The sequence below is a fragment of the Thalassophryne amazonica genome, chromosome 1 (genome assembly GCF_902500255.1).
Source record: "Thalassophryne amazonica chromosome 1, fThaAma1.1, whole genome shotgun sequence".
Classification (NCBI taxonomy): Eukaryota; Metazoa; Chordata; class Actinopteri; order Batrachoidiformes; family Batrachoididae; genus Thalassophryne; species Thalassophryne amazonica.
The window spans coordinates 67,348,931-67,368,416 of NC_047103.1; the positions used below are offsets into that span (position 1 = coordinate 67,348,931).

Genomic DNA, 19,486 nt, shown 5'->3' on the forward strand with positions numbered 1-19,486 from the left:
AATTATCTCAGCAAAGGAGAAGTGCTCACTATCACAGATTTAGACTGGTTTGTGAACAATATTTAAGGGAAATGGTGATATTGTGTATGTGGAAAAAGTTTTAGATCTTTGAGTTCATCTCATACAAAATGGGAGCAAAACCAAAAGTGTTGCATTTATATTTTTGTTGAGTGTATATATATATATATATATATATATATATATATATATATATATATATATATATATATATATATATATATATATACATACATATATATACATACATACACACACACACACATATATATAATCAAATAACATGAAATAACAAAAAATGAAATGTGAAGTGTGCTACATCATTAACTTTAAAATTGTCTTGAGTTGTGTCTTTTACAACAGATTAAAAAAACATTAAAAATTACAAAATATTTATTTTATTTCATTCTGCTTCACTTTAAAACATTTCCAGTGAATTCTGACTGTGCAAGAAGAATAACTACATCCAATGCCCCTTTCGTTTTTTTTTTTGTTTATATCTTTTATTCGAAGATTAGATTTTGTTTACCTTGCCCTTTTCAAACTACGTAATCTTAGACACACTTTGCTTTTATGGCATCATTTGCTATACCACCTTTCTAGTACACTGCAGCACATGTGGGTAGCTCCTGAAATTAGCATCTCTGTGTTCAGAATTCATTTTGAATGGAAAATCGATTTTGAATTGAAAAATAGATTTTGAATGAAACCGTGAGATACTGAAAGATTCAAACTCCGAATATGCGTGCACAGTCATGTCCAGATAAAACTATCTGATGTCCCATGACTCATCATTGCTCCAGTCCCATAATAATAATAATAATAATAATAATAATAATAATAATAGAGGCAGCAGCAGAGTCAGACTCCAGTGCTAAGAGCTAACAAGGTGGTTAAAAGTTCTGAAAGACTGAAGGTGTCAAAAGTATGGGATTAAAGGTGGCCACACCTGAAGAAGAAACATACATACACAATTCTAGATGATGGCCCACCAGAAAAAGCCACTGTTTAGTAAATATACAGAGAAATGTGTGTGTTCTTGAGTGATGACAGGCATGTGATGACAAAATGAGAAGAAAAGTGATAAACTGATAAACTCAACTCAGCCTGTTAACGATGTGCAGCTTCTGATCCTGTTTATTCTTCAGACTGTACTCCAGGAGAGCACATCGATCACACACACCAGCACCCAGCCTGGAAACAAAGTCAGTTTAGTTCATCAGTTCATGTCTTGTTCACTAACTTTTGTTTGGATGGTTCAAACAATCTACGTGCCACATTTTGTGAAGACTGACAGCCAAGAATATATACATCTCTTAAAAAAATAATAATAATAATAATAATAACAATAATTCTAAATAGCCAAAAGCTTTTGAAGGCTGAAGTGGGAATGACCTATGTGATTAGATGTAGAACCTTTCAAATAATCCATATTTGAAACATAATTTATTTATATGGTAAATGAACTGCATTTATGTAGCACTTTTCCATCTGCATCAGAAACTCAAAGTGCTTTACAATTATGCCTCACATTCACCCATTCACACAAACAGATGTCAGGGTGCTGCCATGCAAGGCACTCACTACACACCAGGAGCAACTTGGTGATTAAGAACCTTGACTACACACCAGGAGCAACTTGGTGATTAAGAACCTTGCCCAAGGGCCCTTAGTAATTTTCTGGTCTGGTTGGGTTTTGAACAGAGGACCCACTGGTCAGAAGCCCAACGCTTAACCTCTCTAGACCATCACCTCCCCACATATTTAGAAATTTATATTTCTCATTCTTTTATCCATCCAGTTATGCTCAGGTTATGCAAACTCAGAGTGTATAATACATTTTTCTATAGCCCAGGAATTCATAAAAACAACACTTTTGGTTCATAAAAAAAATCTGCTCAACACCAGGACAGCAGACACACTGATCAATGCTGGAGAAAAAATTACTTTTCCTCCAAAAGGCTGACGGTTTCCTGTAGAACTTTGACTTGATCCTTCAGCTGCAGATTACGATGGTAAAACAACTCGAGTCTCTGTGCATCTCTGCAAAGAACAAGAGAGTTCAGCTGCGTTCTACATTCCACCAGTCACAAAAACCTGGAGAAAAACAGATCTCACACACACTTATCATCAACATCCACAAAAAAGCTGCAGCAGTACTGCCTACTCACAAACAACGCTCCTTTTTCAACTTGCTCACTTTTGCCTCCAGTTCTGAAAATTAAAACATGAAAGTATAAAACAGCATAGTTTATAATGAAACTTATCTCATCGCTCTCAATGTTCCTGCACAATTACATCACTTCAAACCTTGTTCCAGTGAAATACGGAGTACCACAAGGGTCTGTTTTAGGTCCACTGCTATTATCCCTCTATATAGTACCCCTTGGACAAATACTGTGATGATTGGAATGACTTTTCAATGTACATACCGATAACTGCAAATGATCTCATACATACTAAGACTTTTGAAGACTGCTTGGCTTCAGTGAAGAACTGGATGTCTAGCAACTTCTTACTTTTAAATTCTGACAAGAGAGAGATGATGGTCATTGGTCCTGCAAAACACAGGCACCAGTTTGAACAGCTAATGTTAACCTTGGACTCGTGTTAGTAATCACAGTGATAAAGTGAAAAACTTGGAATGATCTTTGGTCCCACACATTACAGAAATCACTAGGACTGTTTTCTACCACCTCTGTAATACTACATCTTATCTTGTCTACGCCTGACACAGAGACTCTGATTCATGCCTTTGTCTCTTCTAGATTGGATTACTGTATCATCGTATTCTCTGTTTTACCACAGTCCAGCATTAGAGGTATCCAAGTGGTGCAAAATGCTGCTCCTAGAACTTGGACGAGGCGCAACATTTGACCATATTACCTCGATTTTGGCCTCCCTTCACAGGCTTCCTGCCCCTATGGTGTTCAGATTTTCAAGTTTTGTTATTGACATACAAAATCCTTCATGGTCTAGCACCTCCCTATTGGGCCAACCTAATTAAACCTTACGGACTAGTCCACGTTCGGTATTCTCAGGATGCAATATTACTGTGGGTCCCTAAAGGGCCTGTCACCCCTTGACAATTTAGACAGCATATGCCAACTTATGAAAAATTTGGTGACTACACTGGCTACGTTGAATACGTTATGCAGCTGTCAAACCATGACAATTTAGCCAGCATATACCAATCTATCAAAAGCGGTGCCAATATGCCATTATACAGTAGCTGACACGTTTAATAACTTTTGTGGTCACCAAATACGTCTACATACATCAATATGCATTGGAGATAAGTACAATATAAGTTACACACAGTTTCAAAGTAAGTACTCATAGTTTAGAAATGTTTTGGGTACGCTAGACATTAACTTGACATAGTATTTTGACTTATGAGTAACAACCATCACATTACTTACCTACAGCTTATGGCCTGCATACGCATGATGTATGAGCCATAACGCTGGCATGTGTCAAAAATATTGTGCATGCACAAAATTTTTCCACGACCTCAGCATAATACCAGTGTGCGTCATCGTGCTCTTCACTTATACAAAACTTACCCATAACTTATTAGACATACGAGGTCTATTAGAAAAGTATCCGACCTTATTATTTTTTTCAACAACCATATGGATTTGAATCAGACAAGCTTGAACCCTCATGCGCATGCGTGAGTTTTTCCACGCCTGTCGGTTGCGTGAGGAGTGGTCCACCCCCTCGGCGGATTTTCATTGTCAGGAAATGGCGGAATGATTTGGGCTTTTTTTCCATCAGAATTTTTTCAGAAACTGTTAGAGACTGGCAGCTGGAAACCATTTGAAAAATTTATCTGGCTTTCGGTGAAAATTTTACAGGCTTCACAGAGAATAAGGAGTGTTACTACAACTTTAAGGACAGCTTTAAGGATGGCTTTAAGGACGATCGGCGTGCCACGCTCCGTGCTGCCATCAAGAGCCACAAACCACCGGATCATTTCTAAACGGATGGCTCTGTGGATCCGAGACCGTCGTGTGCACTTTCTCTGGTTATCACAAGAGCTGGACATCAGCCATTTTCCGGCAGATTTCACTTTTAACAAGAGATTTTGTCATGGAAAGCCGAGCGGAGGCTTCGCGCGTCACGACCGATTTGCTGATGGAGCGAGACAAAGGAACACCTCCGTTTTGGTCTCACAGGACGGCTTTGAGATGGCGTTCAGACAGCTGTCAGTGGTTTTCCATCGAGTGATTATCCGAGAAATTGTGGATGTGCCTGGACATGCCAGAACATGTCCCGTGAGGCTTCATCACGGCGGTGCTGTGCGCCATGTTCGATTGATGTATAAAGTAAAACATAAGAAAGTATCTTTCAGAATTCAAGGATATTTTATGCAATAGAAGGAATATATAATTTAAGGGATTTGTATCATTTTAAAGCTGTGGGCGCAAGGACGACCGGGAAATGCTTCTATGTCTCTGTTTGTGGCCTAAACAATTGGAATAAGCTACCTGAGAAACTCCAATGATGTCTAAATATCAATCAGTTTAAATATTTATACAAAGAAATGGTGTTCTACGGGTAGGTATCTGATGGAAACCACTGAACTGACTTACTATGTGTTATGACTTGTTGTATGATTCCTCTTGCTTGATCAATGGCTCAACGGATGATTTCCACCACAACTGATGGCTTATTGCTGGACCATTACTATGTTGCGTTATTACTATTGGAGACTGAATTATGTCAACCCGTCCTGACAGGGAAAGCGGGTGGTTAGGTACACTGTAAGTTTTTGATATTTCTACAATGACAATGTTAGACGTGTAGATATTAAATTTGATAAACAGGGAGGAAGAATGACAGGGTTTTTCTCTATATTGTCAATAAATGTATTATCAAATATTAATGTCTTCACTTTGATGTACTCTCTGTAATCATGTCTTTGATTTCTGTTCTCTATTTTTATATATACGTATATGCATGTGTGAAAGTGTCAAAAGCAATCATATACGCTGAATGATTCAAGTGCATTAAGACTGTCAAACAGTGAGCAGATGATCTCTGACCATTCAATGTGCAGATCATCTATCTAGAATGTCAGACTGGTTGGCTGGGGTCATGATTAACTAATCGCAGATGTGTACTTTTGATTAATGGTTCAGCCTTGGACAGGAGCAGTGCAACCTGACATTGTTATTGAAAGCTTAGGAGAAAGGGCTCATATCCAAGTTAGACCAGACTTTGTGTCTTTCCATTGTTTTGTGATATCGTCATTCCTATATGCTGTATGCAACGATATTCAATAAATAGGAGAGGCAATGGGCGGGACATTTAGGACGGATGACAGTTCTTTGTGAAGGAGCTTCTCGTTTGTCCTCTCCTGTACAGGATAAAGAAATTCAGTCTCTCCTGGGTGATCATTTCTGTGTGTGTGTAAACTTTTCAGGTCTAACTCTGGAAAAACTCTAACATCCTGCAACTTATATTCCAAAGTAACTTATATATGAAAACATACCACATTATCATCTATGGCCACAAGCTGCTTCTTAGGGAGGCATGGATCGTAGTTATATCCTCAGACACTGCACATGATTTGGCAATAGGGAGAACCAATTACAAGAATAACATTTTGACTAATTGGCAGGGGTGGTGGCCAAGTGGTTAGTGCGCTTGGTTTCAGTGCAGAAGGTCCCCGGTTCAAATCCCACCTGCAGTGGTGGGCACAGCTAACCAAAAAATTAGCTCTGATAACAGATAATCAGCTAACTGAAAAGTTATCTTTTATAAAGCTAAACCGATTAACCAACCAAAAATTTATCGGAAGCTGCAGCTAACCGATAACTTCCAGTATTGTCTGCGGGACACTTGCAACTACTAACAAGCTGATTTTGAGTTTTAACACCATGATCGCTTCTGGTAGCATCAAAGGCGACCACAGAACCAAACAATAAGTCAGCATTTCTGTCTCTGAGTGCTCTGCCCCCTGCTGGAAGCTCCTGTTTACTACATAGCTTCCAGCAGTGAAGCAGCTGATAGGAACAGCGAAGCTCAACTCTTTACTCAATAACAGCATTGCCGTGAGGCGGAGGTCTTGGAAAATAAAGCAGTGCTGACTTATGGTTTGGTTTACAACTAAAGTCAATACTGATAGAATAACTCCATTAATGTCAATTGTGTCATTTGTAAAGTTAAAATATAAAGTATATCTTTTAATGTTGAATAATGGACTAATTCTGAAGTTTTGTAACAAACACAGACAGATGCCAAAGGCTTATGGGTAAGATGTGCCTCCGCTAACACTGATTGGATGACTCATTAATTCTATGTAAACCAAAACGTTAATGTGAGGTGTGTCGTGCGTTGGTGTTTACAGATAAATGTGCTTTTGTAAAATATGCCATTTTTTTATTTGTAAAAAAAAAAAAAAAAAAGCCAAGTTGTAATTACACTCAACAAAAATATAAACGCAACACTTTTGGTTTTGCTCCCATTTTGTATGAGATGAACTCAAAGATCTAATACTTTTTCCACATACACAATATCACCATTTCCCTCAAATATTGTTCACAAACCAGTCTAAATCTGTGATAGTGAGCACTTCACTTCCTTTGCTGAGATAATCCATCCCACCTGACAGGTGTGCCATACCAAGATGCTGATTAGACACCATGATTAGTGCACAGGTGTGCCTTAGACTGTCCACAATAAAAGGCCACTCTGAAAGGTGCAGTTTTGTTTTATTGGGGGGGGATACCAGTCAGTATCTGGTGTGACCACCATTTGCCTCATGCAGTGCAACACATCTCCTTCGCATAGAGTTGATCAGGTTGTCAATTGTGGCCTGTGGAATGTTGGTCCACTCCTCTTCAATGGCTGTGCGAAGTTTCTGGATATTGGCAGGAACTGGTATACGCTGTCGTATACGCCGGTCCAGAGCATCCCAAACATGCTCAATGGGTGACATGTCCGGTGAGTATGCCGGCCATGCAAGAACTGGGACATTTTCAGCTTCCAAGAACTGTGTACAGATCCTTGCAACATGGGGCCGTGCATTATCCTGCTGCAACATGAGGTGATGTCCTTGGATGTATGGCACAACAATGGGCCTCAGGATCTCGTCACGGTATCTCTGTGCATTCAAAATGCCATCAATAAAATGCACCTGTGTTCTTCATCCATAACAGATGCCTGCCCATACCATAACCCCACCGCCACCATGGGCCACTCGATCCACAACATTGACATCAGAAAACCGCTCACCCACACGACGCCACACACGCTGTCTGCCATCTGCCCTGGACAGTGTGAACCGGGATTCATCTGTAAAGAGAACACCTCTCCAACGTGCCAAACGCCAGCGAATGTGAGCATTTGCCCACTCAAGTTGGTTACGACGACAAACTGGAGTCAGGTCGAGACCCCGATGAGGACGACGAGCATGCAGATGAGCTTCCCTGAGAAGGTTTCTGACAGTTTGTGCAGAAATTCTTTGGTTATGCAAACCGATTGTTTCAGCAGCTGTCCGAGTGGCTGGTCTCAGACGATCTTGGAGGTGAACATGCTGGATGTGGAGGTCCTGGGCTGGTGTGGTTACACGTGGTCTGCGGTTGTGAGGCTGGTTGGATGTACTGCCAAATTCTCTGAAACGCCTTTGGAGACGGCTTATGGTAGAGAAATGAACATTCAATACATGAGCAACAGCTCTGGTTGACATTCCTGCTGTCAGCATGCCAACTGCATGCTCCCTCAAATCTTGCGAAAACTGTGGCATTGTGCTGTGTGATAAAACTGCACCTTTCAGAGTGGCCTTTTATTGTGGGCAGTCTAAGGCACACCTGTGCACTAATCATGGTGTCTAATCAGCATCTTGATATGGCACACCTGTGAGGTGGGATGGATTATCTCAGCAAAGGAGAAGTACTCACTATCACAGATTTAGACTGGTTTGTGAACAATATTTGAGGGAAATGGTGATATTGTGTATGTGGAAAAAGTTTTAGATCTTTGAGTTCATCTCATACAAAATGGGAGCAAAACCAAAAGTGTTGCATTTATATTTTTGTTGAGTGTATATAACTGTCTGATACAACCCCTGGCAAAAATTACGGAATCACCGGCCTCGGAGGATGGAATCATGAAAAACAAAAGAACACTCCAACACATCACTAGTATTTTATTGCACCACCTCTGGCTTTTATAACAGCTTGCAGTCTCTGAGGCATGGACTTAATGAGTGACAAACAGTACTCTTCATCAATCTGGCTCCAACTTTCTGATTGCTGTTGCCAGATCAGCTTTGCAGGTTGGAGCCTTGTCATGGACCATTTTCTTCAACTTCCACCAAAGATTTTCAATTGGATTATGATCCAGCAATCGTTGACTGTGGATGACTTTCATCCAGTCATCCACATTCAACGATTGCTTTTCCTTAGCCCATTGTAACCTTGTTTTTTTCTGTTTAGGTGTTAATGATGACTTTCGTTTAGCTTTTCTGTATGTAAATCCCATTTCCTTTAGGCGGTTTCTTACAGTTCGGTCACAGACGTTGACTCCAGTTTCCTCCCATTCGTTCCTCATTTGTTTTGTTGTGCATTTTCGATTTTTCAGACATATTGCTTTAAGTTTTCTGTCTTGATGCTTTGATGTCTTCCTTGGTCTACCAGTATGTTTGCCTTTAACAACCTTCCCATGTTGTTTGTATTTGGTCCAGAGTTTAGACACAGCTGACTGAACAACCAACATCTTTTGCAACATTGCGTGATGATTTACCCTCTTTTAAGAGTTTGATAATGCTCTCCTTTGTTTCAATTGACATCTCTTGTGTTGGAGCCATGATTCATGTCAGTCCACTTGGTGCAACAGCTCTCCAAGGTGTGATCACTCCTTTTTAGATGCAGACTAACGAGCAGATCTGATTTGATGCAGGTGTTAGTTTTGGGGATGAAAATTTACAGGGTGATTCCATAATTTATTCCTCAGAATTGAGTGAGTCCATATTTTTTTCCCTCTGCTTGGTCTAAAAAAAGTAACCGTTACTGACTGCCACAATTTTTTTTCTTGATTTTTTATAGTGTTTCTTAAAGCCAGAAAGTTGCCATTTGAAATGACTTTAGTTTTGGGTCATGTCTGTGATCTGCTTTTTTTCTACAAAATTAAACAACTGAATGAACATCCTCCGAGGCCGGTGATTCCATAATTTTTGCCAGGGGTTGTATAACCGGTGTCAAAATAAACAGAACACTGCCGTGATCTACTGGTGGCCAGACGCTCAGTACTTAAGCTGGGCTTACACTGTGTGGGTTTTGGCCCCTTTTCAGCCAATTTTTCACTCATGCGAGATTTTTTTGGATCGCGCCGAGTTTCAGCTCAATCGCGTGTCCTGCATCGTGTAGTATACATGGAGTAATGAGCTGCGTTTAACCTCTCACGACCACCTCCTGATCGGCAATCGTATGGTCGGATGAAAATCAAACCTGTTTGATATTCTGGTCGGCCATCATGGGGGTACCCTGCTGCCGAAGTGCTACAAACGTCCAACCTCTCGCACTGTGCTTGTGCAAACACCGATGCAGAATTGGAGAGAGCATAAACAGTGATCATCTCTTTGGGAGAGCAGCTTCTATTTCTTTTTCCCCACCTTTCTTCAACTCATGTAAAGTCTTGTAATGTCTTTTTTTTTTGTTAAAACTTTGATGTCTCCCATCGAGATTTTTTTGTAAAAATAAGAAATGTAAATAAAGTTTGAAAAAAAAAAAAAAAGCTTCCATTTACGTTTTGCTTCTGGAAACACGAGTCCGACGTGTGGTTTTTGAACATACAATGTAAGCAGTCAGATCGCGTCAGTGCATCGGGCTGTACAGTGTGAGAAGATAAATCGTGAGCTCTGAACTTTTACACCATGCAGTTTTGTCGCACAGTTTAAGCTGGAGCCAAGTACGATTGAAAATATTGTACAGTGTCTGCCCAGCTTTAGGGTGAATACTGCCATGAACACTACTGGCCAGTAGATGGCAGTAGAGACCGTGAAAACTTGCCAAAACAAAATTCCAGATAATCCGTGTCTGCTACGTTTAAGATGCATGGAATTTAATAAATGCAAACTGAATTTCAGACATATTATATATATTACTCTGGAACAAAGACGACAGACAGTGTTTGACAAAAACAGGATGCTAAATAGCAAACAGGAATCGATTGCAATGATTCCAATTGAAAATAATGGAGGAGCAATCTGAGCTTCTTATGGCATTTTTACATAAAACAAACACAATAACAATGTCTATAAACCCAGAGAATATATTCACGAGTGTTTTAGGCACAATATACAAAGAGTTTAATGCTGTTGTCCGCGTGGAGCCTGATCAGAGCGTCTCAAATGCATTTCTTCTGTCGTGAATGTACTGAGATACCCATAATGCACTGGGCACAGCACCTCCACACTAGTTAGTTAATTAGTGCATTACTTTAAAACTAAAACATATATCTTTTATTTTCACTTTATAAAACTTCAGACGAGACGTTAATTTAAATAACTTGTCCAAAATTAGTCTGGTTAAAATTTTAACCATAAGCTAAAACTGTATGCCTAAGGATGACTTGGGTGATATTGCCAGCATATCAGTATGGGGTCAAAAGAAATTAACTTTTTTTCTTTTCTGTGACCAGTTCTCTTTTGCCTGCAGAGGATAGAGCGGTTTCTTTTAGAACCAGCTCTCCTTTGTTTGCATAGGATAGAAATGTGCATCTACTACAAAACATTTAACAGGTAGGTACTCAACTGATTGTAGATTTCAGAAATGTTTGTAACTATTCAGCTTATGTTAGCAGTCTAAGACTTATCGGACCAAAACTTACCGGAAGGTTTTCAAAGTTATCTGAAAAGCTAATCCGATAATGAAAACATTATCTTCGATAATTAGCAGTTAGCGGAACTGTGCCCACCACTGCCCACCTGCCACATTTCTCCACGGAAAGAACATCAGGAAGGGCACAAAACTTGTGCCAAATCAACATGCAGAGCCACCTTGGATCTGCTGTGGCAACCCGAGTGAAAACAAGGGTGCAGCCAAAGAGACTTATTAACACTGATTAATTGCAGGTGGATTAAATAAATTTTTAACAAGCAAAGTATTAACTACATCCTCTGAAATGTTAACATTTTTAAATTTTTTTCCTAAAGCAACAATTTGCAGACTCTCATGAGGTTATGCAGTTGCGGGGTTGATTTCAGCCATATTCGCTGGACTGTCACTGAGAAAATGTGTGCTGGTGATGTAGCACGGGGTGAAAGATAGTCACATTTTGGACATGTTCGAAATACATCCTAAGCCTCCTGCAACTGTAAAATTCAGTGACTGGGTTTAAAGAAGTGTGCCACTCACAGTGGTATGTGTTGATGGCTGCAGCAATGTGCACTGACAGCGGTCTACTTTATTCCCCTCCCCACTCCCCCGCTGGCCTGCCCTCTGCTAGTTTTACATAAACAGGTGAAGTAATGTCATTAGTATTATGACCAAACAACACGGGATAAGAAAGATTGATATGAAATTAGATACTGGAATGACATACTCAATAAACAGTTAATCCAAAAAAAAAAAAAAAATCAAGAGGAGAACTGCTACTCCAGACAAATTTACCAAGTACTATCCTACTCATATTTCTTAATAAGTGATATGAAGATAATAAAATATTCAGTGACTTGAACATGTTTGTTCATTCATCCATCCAATCACTTGTCTAAAAGAAACTGTGAAAATGATGATTTAATATACATCTTTAAAATTATACTAGTTTGACCAATATGGACTCTGCAAATGGAGGGACTACACATAAAAATGACTGCTATTCTTAAATAGTTAGTGATATTTTTTGTCCATCCCCTCAAAGTAAAACTAAAAGTCGACTTAACAAGCACATCTTGATTTTTTTTCCATTTAGCCTCCACCAATATCAAATTTAATTTTTAAAATTTGTTCAACTTAATTTTGTCATTGGTGCAGCGGGATCTGTTGCCTTGACTAAAACTTGCACAGCATCCCACTGCACTGATGACTTAAATAATTTTAAACTTTAGAATTTTACATTTTATGATGCTGTAGTGGGAACTGTAGCCTTGGCTAAAATTGCTGTAATATGGCAACATGAAGTTTTTTTTTTTTTTAAACTATAAATACGATCATTTAAATTTTCATCACCTATTTAAAAAACCTTGTATCATTGTTTGGTTATACAATTTTACAGTAACTTTATTATTTATTGTATATTCTTGTTTTTATACACTTTATGACGTATACCAATGTGATGTACACATTTGCCATTGTGTGTAAATAAAATATTGAATGCAATACTGTGGTCATGTGCAGAGGCAAAATAACAAAAAGGTCACGATCAAAATGCTTACAGTTTTGCCTGTATGAGTGGTTATATCAATACCAAAAAAATAAGAGCTGATGACACTGATGCATACAAACTAGATACATTTTCCACCATTGCGCCTGTCGGCAACACTGTATCTGTCATTCTGAATCTACAAGAGTTAGCACTGAGCCATCGAGAGGGTAAGAGGATAGAGACAACAGACTGACACACAAGTCATTCCTGGGGTTTAACTGTGGAAATTCTTACATTATGCCTACTGCATATACAGTGGTGCTTTCATTGGTGACTTACCTTGAACTGTATTTTGATGGCAGTCCCTGAGCTGCTTACATAAATTTTCAAACACATCAGCTGGTTTGGTTGTCATGTTGCTGAGTCTGGGGCTGCTCATTCTCCATCCACTGCAAAAATCAAGTCCAAACCTTAAACTCTCTGACAAATGAAAACTATGTTAAGATATTCCCCATGTCTGAGTCCATCCATGCATACAGAATGAGGTCAGGTCTGAGAGTATGCACTGGTGCTGCTGCATCCAACACACAATGGAATCATCCTGTGGTCTGGTTTTCAACCAGATAAGCAGACATCTGGTCTATCCCCAGTCCCCATCACCCAAAAGTAGCAACGTATCAGCTTTAGCCACGTACCAGCTTTAGTAAAAAAAAAGTAGAAAAGGGGGTGTTCACAATAATAGTAGTGCGGCATTCAGTCAGTGAGTTCGTCAATTTTGTGGAACAAACAGGTGTGAATCAGGTGTCCCTTATTTAAGGATGAAGCCAGCACCTGTTGAACATGCTTTTCTCTTTGAAAGCCTGAGGAAAATGGGAAGTTCAAGACATTGTTCAGACGAACAGCGTAGTTTGATTAAAAAGTTGATTGGAGAGGGGAAAACTTATACGCAGGTGCAAAAAATTATAGGCTGTTCATCTACAATGATCTCCAATGCTTTAAAATGGACAAAAAAAAAACAGAGACGCATGGAAGAAAACGGAAAACAACCATCAAAATGGATAGAAGAATAACCAGAATGGCAAAGGCTCACCCATTGATCAGCTCCAGGATGATTAAAGACAGTCTGGAGTTACCTGTAAGTGCTGTGACAGTTAGAAGACGCATGTGTGAAGCTAATTTATTTGCAAGAATCCCCTGCAAAGTCTCTCTGTTAAATAAAAGACATGTGCAGAAGAGGTTACAATTTGCCAAAGAACACATCAACTGACCTAAAGAGAAATGGAGGAATATTTTGTGGACTGATGAGAGTAAAATTGTTCTTTTTGGGTCCAAGGGCCGCAGACAGTTTGTGAGACGACCCCCAAACTCTGAATTTAAGTCACAGTTCACAGTGAAGACAGTGAAGCATGGTGGTGAAGCAAGGCCCCAAGCGCCTTGGGGCAACTGTTTGTTGTGATTTGGCGCTATATAAATAAAATTAATCTGAATTTCAATTGATTTGGTGCAAGCATCATGATATGGGCATGTTTCTCCTACTATGGTGTTGGGCCTATATATCGCATACCAGGTATCATGGATCAGTTTGGATATGTCAAAATACTTGAAGAGGTCATGTTGCCTTATGCTGAAGAGGACAAGCCCTTGAAATGGGTGTTTCAACAAGACAATTACCCCAAGCACACTAGTAAACGAGCAAAATCTTGGTTCCAAACCAACAAAATTAATGCCTTGCAGATGTGAAGAAATCATGAAAAACTGTGGTTATACAACTAAATACTAGTTTAGTGATTCACAGGACTGCTAAAAAAGCAGTTTGAACATAACAGTTTTGAGTTTGTAGCATCAACAGCAGATGCTACTATTATTGTGAACACCCCCTTTTCTACTTTTTTTTTTCACTAATAGCCCAATTTCATAGCCTTAAGAGTGTGCATATCACTGGTACCTTGTTTCTCATGTAACAATAAGAACTATACTCAAAACCTGGAATAATCTTTTTATTCACATAGCACTACTATTATTCTGAACACTACTGTAGGCATGACATTGGCCTTATCCAGTTGTTGTATGCACTGGATCATGTTCAGAGAACATATCACGTGGGTAACACAGCTGACATTCCCTCACAACTGTGGCTGTGCAATAATAGAAAGAAAAAAAAAAAAAAAAACCATAACGGTCATTCTATATGAACTCAACCAAAGTCCAGAAATCTCACAAAGTGACAGACTCAGATTTGGCTAAAAAAACAAACAAACCAAAAAACTGTGTTGGTGCCTTACATGTATAATAATGGATGCCAATATCTCTGAAACAAGCAAAGATATCTGCCTGAAATTTGCTTTCCTGTGTACTGTTGGCCCAAGTTTTTAAATTCTGTCATCAAGAAAGGCCCATTGGTTCTAGTTTCCAAAGCATTGGTCTCCAAATTGGTGATGTTTTATGCGCAAAAATGAAAAAGAAAAAAAAAAAAAAATCTATTTTCAGGGGGCCAGTGTCAGCCTACCATCATTTACAACAGGCTATTGATACTAGATTCCTTCAATTCGAAGACAAGACTGTCTGCAGGAGGGAACCTGACACTGCAAAGGTGTTAATTTAGAACTTATGGGACTCTAAAATGGGTCAAGTTTATTTATATATATATATATATATATATATATACAGGAAGGCGCAAATCAGTTGGCACAGATCAGCTGTGTTTTGACAGGTGAATGACAGAAATGCGATAGAACATGGATTTCCAAGTGAATTTTAATATTTTTGGCCAAAATAAAACATTTCAGGAATGGGAAAAGGAGGAGAGCAAATGAGAAGAACAGCAAAAGCAACGGCATAAAGATTTAACATCGAACGAACTGGACAAGACTGAAGATGGGAAAGAAGAAGAGAACGGTTGCCAAGGATGAAAATATCGTGAGACTGGCATGAAATAGTCGTAAATACTTACATTATAAAGTTCTGTTAACTTAAATAAATATTTGTGTGTTAGAGCACTGTGTGGGACTATGGTATAAGCGGATTAATGTTTTTTTTTCATGAGGAACAAGCTTATAAAACCTTGCACTTTGGCCTTGGAGCTCAAGCGCAGACAACACATATGTTCTTGAATGGCACCAAGCAGGCTTTCTGGCCATCAGAAGCAAGCTGAGAGAAGTCCAGTCTTCAACTGGACTTAAGATGACGAACCCATCGCTGTATTCATCTGATGTGGCAGGGGTGGGGTTTGAACCGGGAACCTTCCGCTCTTAAACCAAGCTTAGTAACCCCATGGCCACCACCATGGAAATATAGACCTGGAATGGACGTGTGCGCCTCAATCTATTTGCGTCGCTCAGGACAGGAAGGCACCATTATTAAGGGTGGAGATGTGCCGATCATCAATAATAAACTGACCGCTTTTTTTGCACTAGCGTCGCTATTTGTTAACGGATTTTTTTTAATAAATGTAGGCTTGTTTCAAAGCCCTTTGAAAGCTCTTTCCAATGAACCTATGCATGTGTGGGTGAAAAAAAACTTATGTAAAATGCAGAAATTTGGGGGAAATTATGACAAATTGAGCTGCTTTTCTCACTCTATTGTCGCTATTTGTTAACAGATTTTAATAAAAGTAGGCTTGTTTTAACGCCCTTTAATTGCTCTTTCTAATAAACCCATACATGCCTGGGTAGAAAAAAATGTTTTATGTAAAGTGTGGAAATTTGGGAAAGTTACTGTGTTTTTTTTCCTGTCGTCATAATTCTCGATGGATTTTTATAAATGAAGCCTTGTAAGTTGTATTCAAGCTGATTAGAAGCCCGGATAAAAAAATCCTTATGTATTAAAATATAAATCTGAAGTATGCCTTGCCATTGTGATCATTTACCTTGCTGCTTTTTCCACTGTAATATTACTGCTAGTCTTTTAATGACAAAAACATATATAGAGGGTTTTCAATAACGAGACCGATTTGCTGCAGGACAGGTGCCATCTCCATTCTGGATTACAAGGAGGCTGGCACGTGATAGAAAAATGGAGAGAATGTCCGGTTATTATGATGCTTTAAAACCTCGAGATAAAGCTATTTATCGTGATAGATGTGTAGCAGTTGGTTTAGTGGATCCGTATCTTGTACCAGATAGTGAATTTAGTGGTGATGTAACAAACTGGCCGACAGTGTCACACTGCGATATTGTGAACTAGGAAGCTGCCGACCAGGTCAGCCTCGCCGGCTTCCTGCAGAGCATCACAGTGGAACTCTGAAAGCGGAGGTCGTCCTGAAGTCCTGAGCGATTTCTTTCACCAGGCGCTGGAAGGGCAGCTTGTGGATCAGCAGCTCGGTGCTCGAGGACCACAATGTAAATAAGCATCCGTATTGGAAGCATTCTTGTGTGGACATTCTTATTGTGGACAGTCTAAGGCACACCTGTGCACTAATCATGGTGTCTAATCAGCATCTTGATATGGCACACCTGTGAGGTGGGATGGATTATCTCAGCAAAGGAGAAGTGCTCACTATCACAGATTTAGACTGGTTTGTGAACAATATTTGAGGGAAATGGTGATATTGTGTATGTGGAAAAAGATTTAGATCTTTGAGTTCATCTCATACAAAATGGGAGCAAAACCAAAAGTGTTGCATTTAGATTTTTGTTGAGTGTATGTATTGTTATAAAATTTTATTGCCGAATAAAATAAAATAAAATTCTGGGAGCACTGGATTTCTGGTAGTGGCGGATCTCTCTCAGTGCCACGGTGCCGTGAGGCTTCTTCACACCGACGTTAAAGCTTCTGCAATTGTTCGCCAAATGCACGTAGCGTAACACAGCGACCACCGCGTCGTAATCAAGAATGGCCGTGGGACACAAAATGACGTGACCGATACGTCACATGAAAACCCTCTATATATATGATTTTTACTAGCATTTTATTACAAGTAGATATAAAGCCATTCACCATCCCTGGTTCTCAAGACCAGGCACCTAAGTGGCTCTACTCTACTCTTTTCTACTCTATTTTACTCTTCCTTTTTAGATATACCTTTACATACTAGCATAGTTCCACCTTACAATTGGAATATAATACATAAGACATACCTTACTGAATCATATTAAACTGTAAAAAAAAAAAAAAAAAAAAAAAAAAAAAAATATATATATATATATATATAAACATTTTTGTTTCCGTATTTGTATGCATGTGAACGCAGCTTAATGAAAAGAACTTATGGCGTTGTTATAATCTCAGTATATCGATATTAAATTGCGACATAACGACTTTAAAATAGACATTTGTTTTACATAATTACATTAAGGCTATTGTACAGTTCATTTTAGTATTCGAGAATTTGTTTTTGTAGTTGGTGCAGTTGATGGTAAAGCACTGGCTGCCTTTTTCCCCTCATTTAGCTTGTTTGGTCCCTTAACTGGCTCAAGGCGCCCCCCTCCCCCCGGCCGCCGTGCGGCACGCCGCTAGTCACGGGACGTCCATTCGAGTTCTCTATTTCCATGGCCACCACCCCTGCCGCATCTAAGATTACGTAAAACTATATTTTTCCAAATTAAGAGCTGCAACCGTCGCCTTTTACGTGTTGGCACTTTGTGGACGGCCCTGCACATGAGCCTGCATTCAGACTAATGCTTGGTTTAGTTTTTTCTTTTCTTTTTTTTTTTGGTCCAGCTCGATGGACGGCTTACTTTGATTAAAATATATATATATAAAAAAAAACACAGGTTGTAGCTCGTTGTCTACTTCAATGAGGTTAGAAAAGCAGTAGTTTTCTACGATTTTCTTGTAGTCCAGAACTAAAGCTTCGCGAATGACGTTAAACAATGTTGACATTAGATACATCCCATCTTAATTAAACCAAAAATACTTACGCCAAAGAACACAAGTCTTACTGCAAGATTTGAAATGTGTTTAGAAAATCAGAGACATAAACACAAAATCCAACTTCGCGCGATGGCAGTCTTCCGCTTCTTCCTCGGCGTAGTTACCATAGACTGTGCAAAACACAGGCGGGTAACGTCGACTCTGATGTACTACCGCCACCTACTGGACTGGGGTGCGGACACAGGAACCTGTGTCACGTACTGGGAGTAGCGAAGATTGGAATTTTCAAAGAAATTGACACACAGGCTCATTTAAAGATCCATATGATTTCCAAAGCACACATATTTTGAGATGTCAGCTTTCCTTTGAAGGGTCATAAATTAATCTGGATGGCGTTACCATGGGCCAAAGGTAGTTGATGGGGTAATTACATACATATATATATACATATATACATACATATATACACATATATACATATATATATACACATATATACATATATATATACACATATATACACATATATACATATATATATATATATATATGACGGAAAGTTATATCAAAAATATAAATTTGTAAATAATAAATAAGCTACTGTTTAAGATACTTAAAAGAAATTTCTTCATTCGCAGAGTATTTTCCAGTTGCCATGAAAGGCAAAGAGTGCAGACTAACATGGCCAACATAGACCACATTGTGCAGTAATGGCTGAGACAGAAGAGAGAAGTCAGCTTCGATGACTCCTAAAAAAATTATGTGAAAATCAGTTGAGACCATGTTACCCGAGGTTTACAACTAAATTAGAATGAAATACAGGAGAATATGGGCAGCACGGTGGAATAATGGTTAGCACTGTTGCCTCACAGCAAGGTCATGGGATCGATTCCCACCTGTGGCCTTTCTGTGTGGAGTTTGCATGTTCTCCCTGTGTTTGCATGGGTTTCCTCCTGCTTTTAAAGACCTGCAAGTTAGATGGATTTGAAACTTTGCAAAAGAGATCTTGATCTCAATGGTACTAGCCTGCTTAAATAAAGGTTATAATAAATATGGTGCAACATACAGGATTTGACCCTGGCGAAGTGTAGGAGAATCCCGACCAGGAGTCATCCCATAGAGCCCCACTTTCTACTGCCATGTCTAATGATGATATTGATTAAACCAAACTAAAACTTAAAAAATGTAAATATGCATATTAATCAGTTACATTAAATGCACAGCTGAGTGCGATGCAACTGCAAGTCACATTATCGTTCCCTATTTAATCTTGATTCATCTGCACATTGCTGACGCTGTTGTGAATACATGGCCACTGGAAAATTTTAACAAAATGATTTGT

General features: G+C 39.1%; 1 protein-coding gene across 1 annotated transcript in view; it reads right to left on the bottom strand.

The window, feature by feature from the left end:
- Positions 1–18,309, bottom strand: part of rbbp8 (retinoblastoma binding protein 8) — an 88,790-nt gene extending 70,481 nt beyond the window's left edge. Inside the window, exons 1-5 of the mRNA XM_034171468.1 lie at positions 18,192–18,309; positions 12,673–12,782; positions 2,190–2,232; positions 1,966–2,061; positions 1,121–1,212 (exon numbers count right to left, since the gene is read on the bottom strand). Of these exons, the coding sequence (XP_034027359.1) occupies positions 1,121–1,212; positions 1,966–2,061; positions 2,190–2,232; positions 12,673–12,772 (331 nt within the window). The 5' untranslated portion in view covers positions 12,773–12,782; positions 18,192–18,309. The remainder of the gene's footprint in view (positions 1–1,120; positions 1,213–1,965; positions 2,062–2,189; positions 2,233–12,672; positions 12,783–18,191) is intronic.
- Between the last annotated feature and the right edge of the window lie 1,177 nt (positions 18,310–19,486).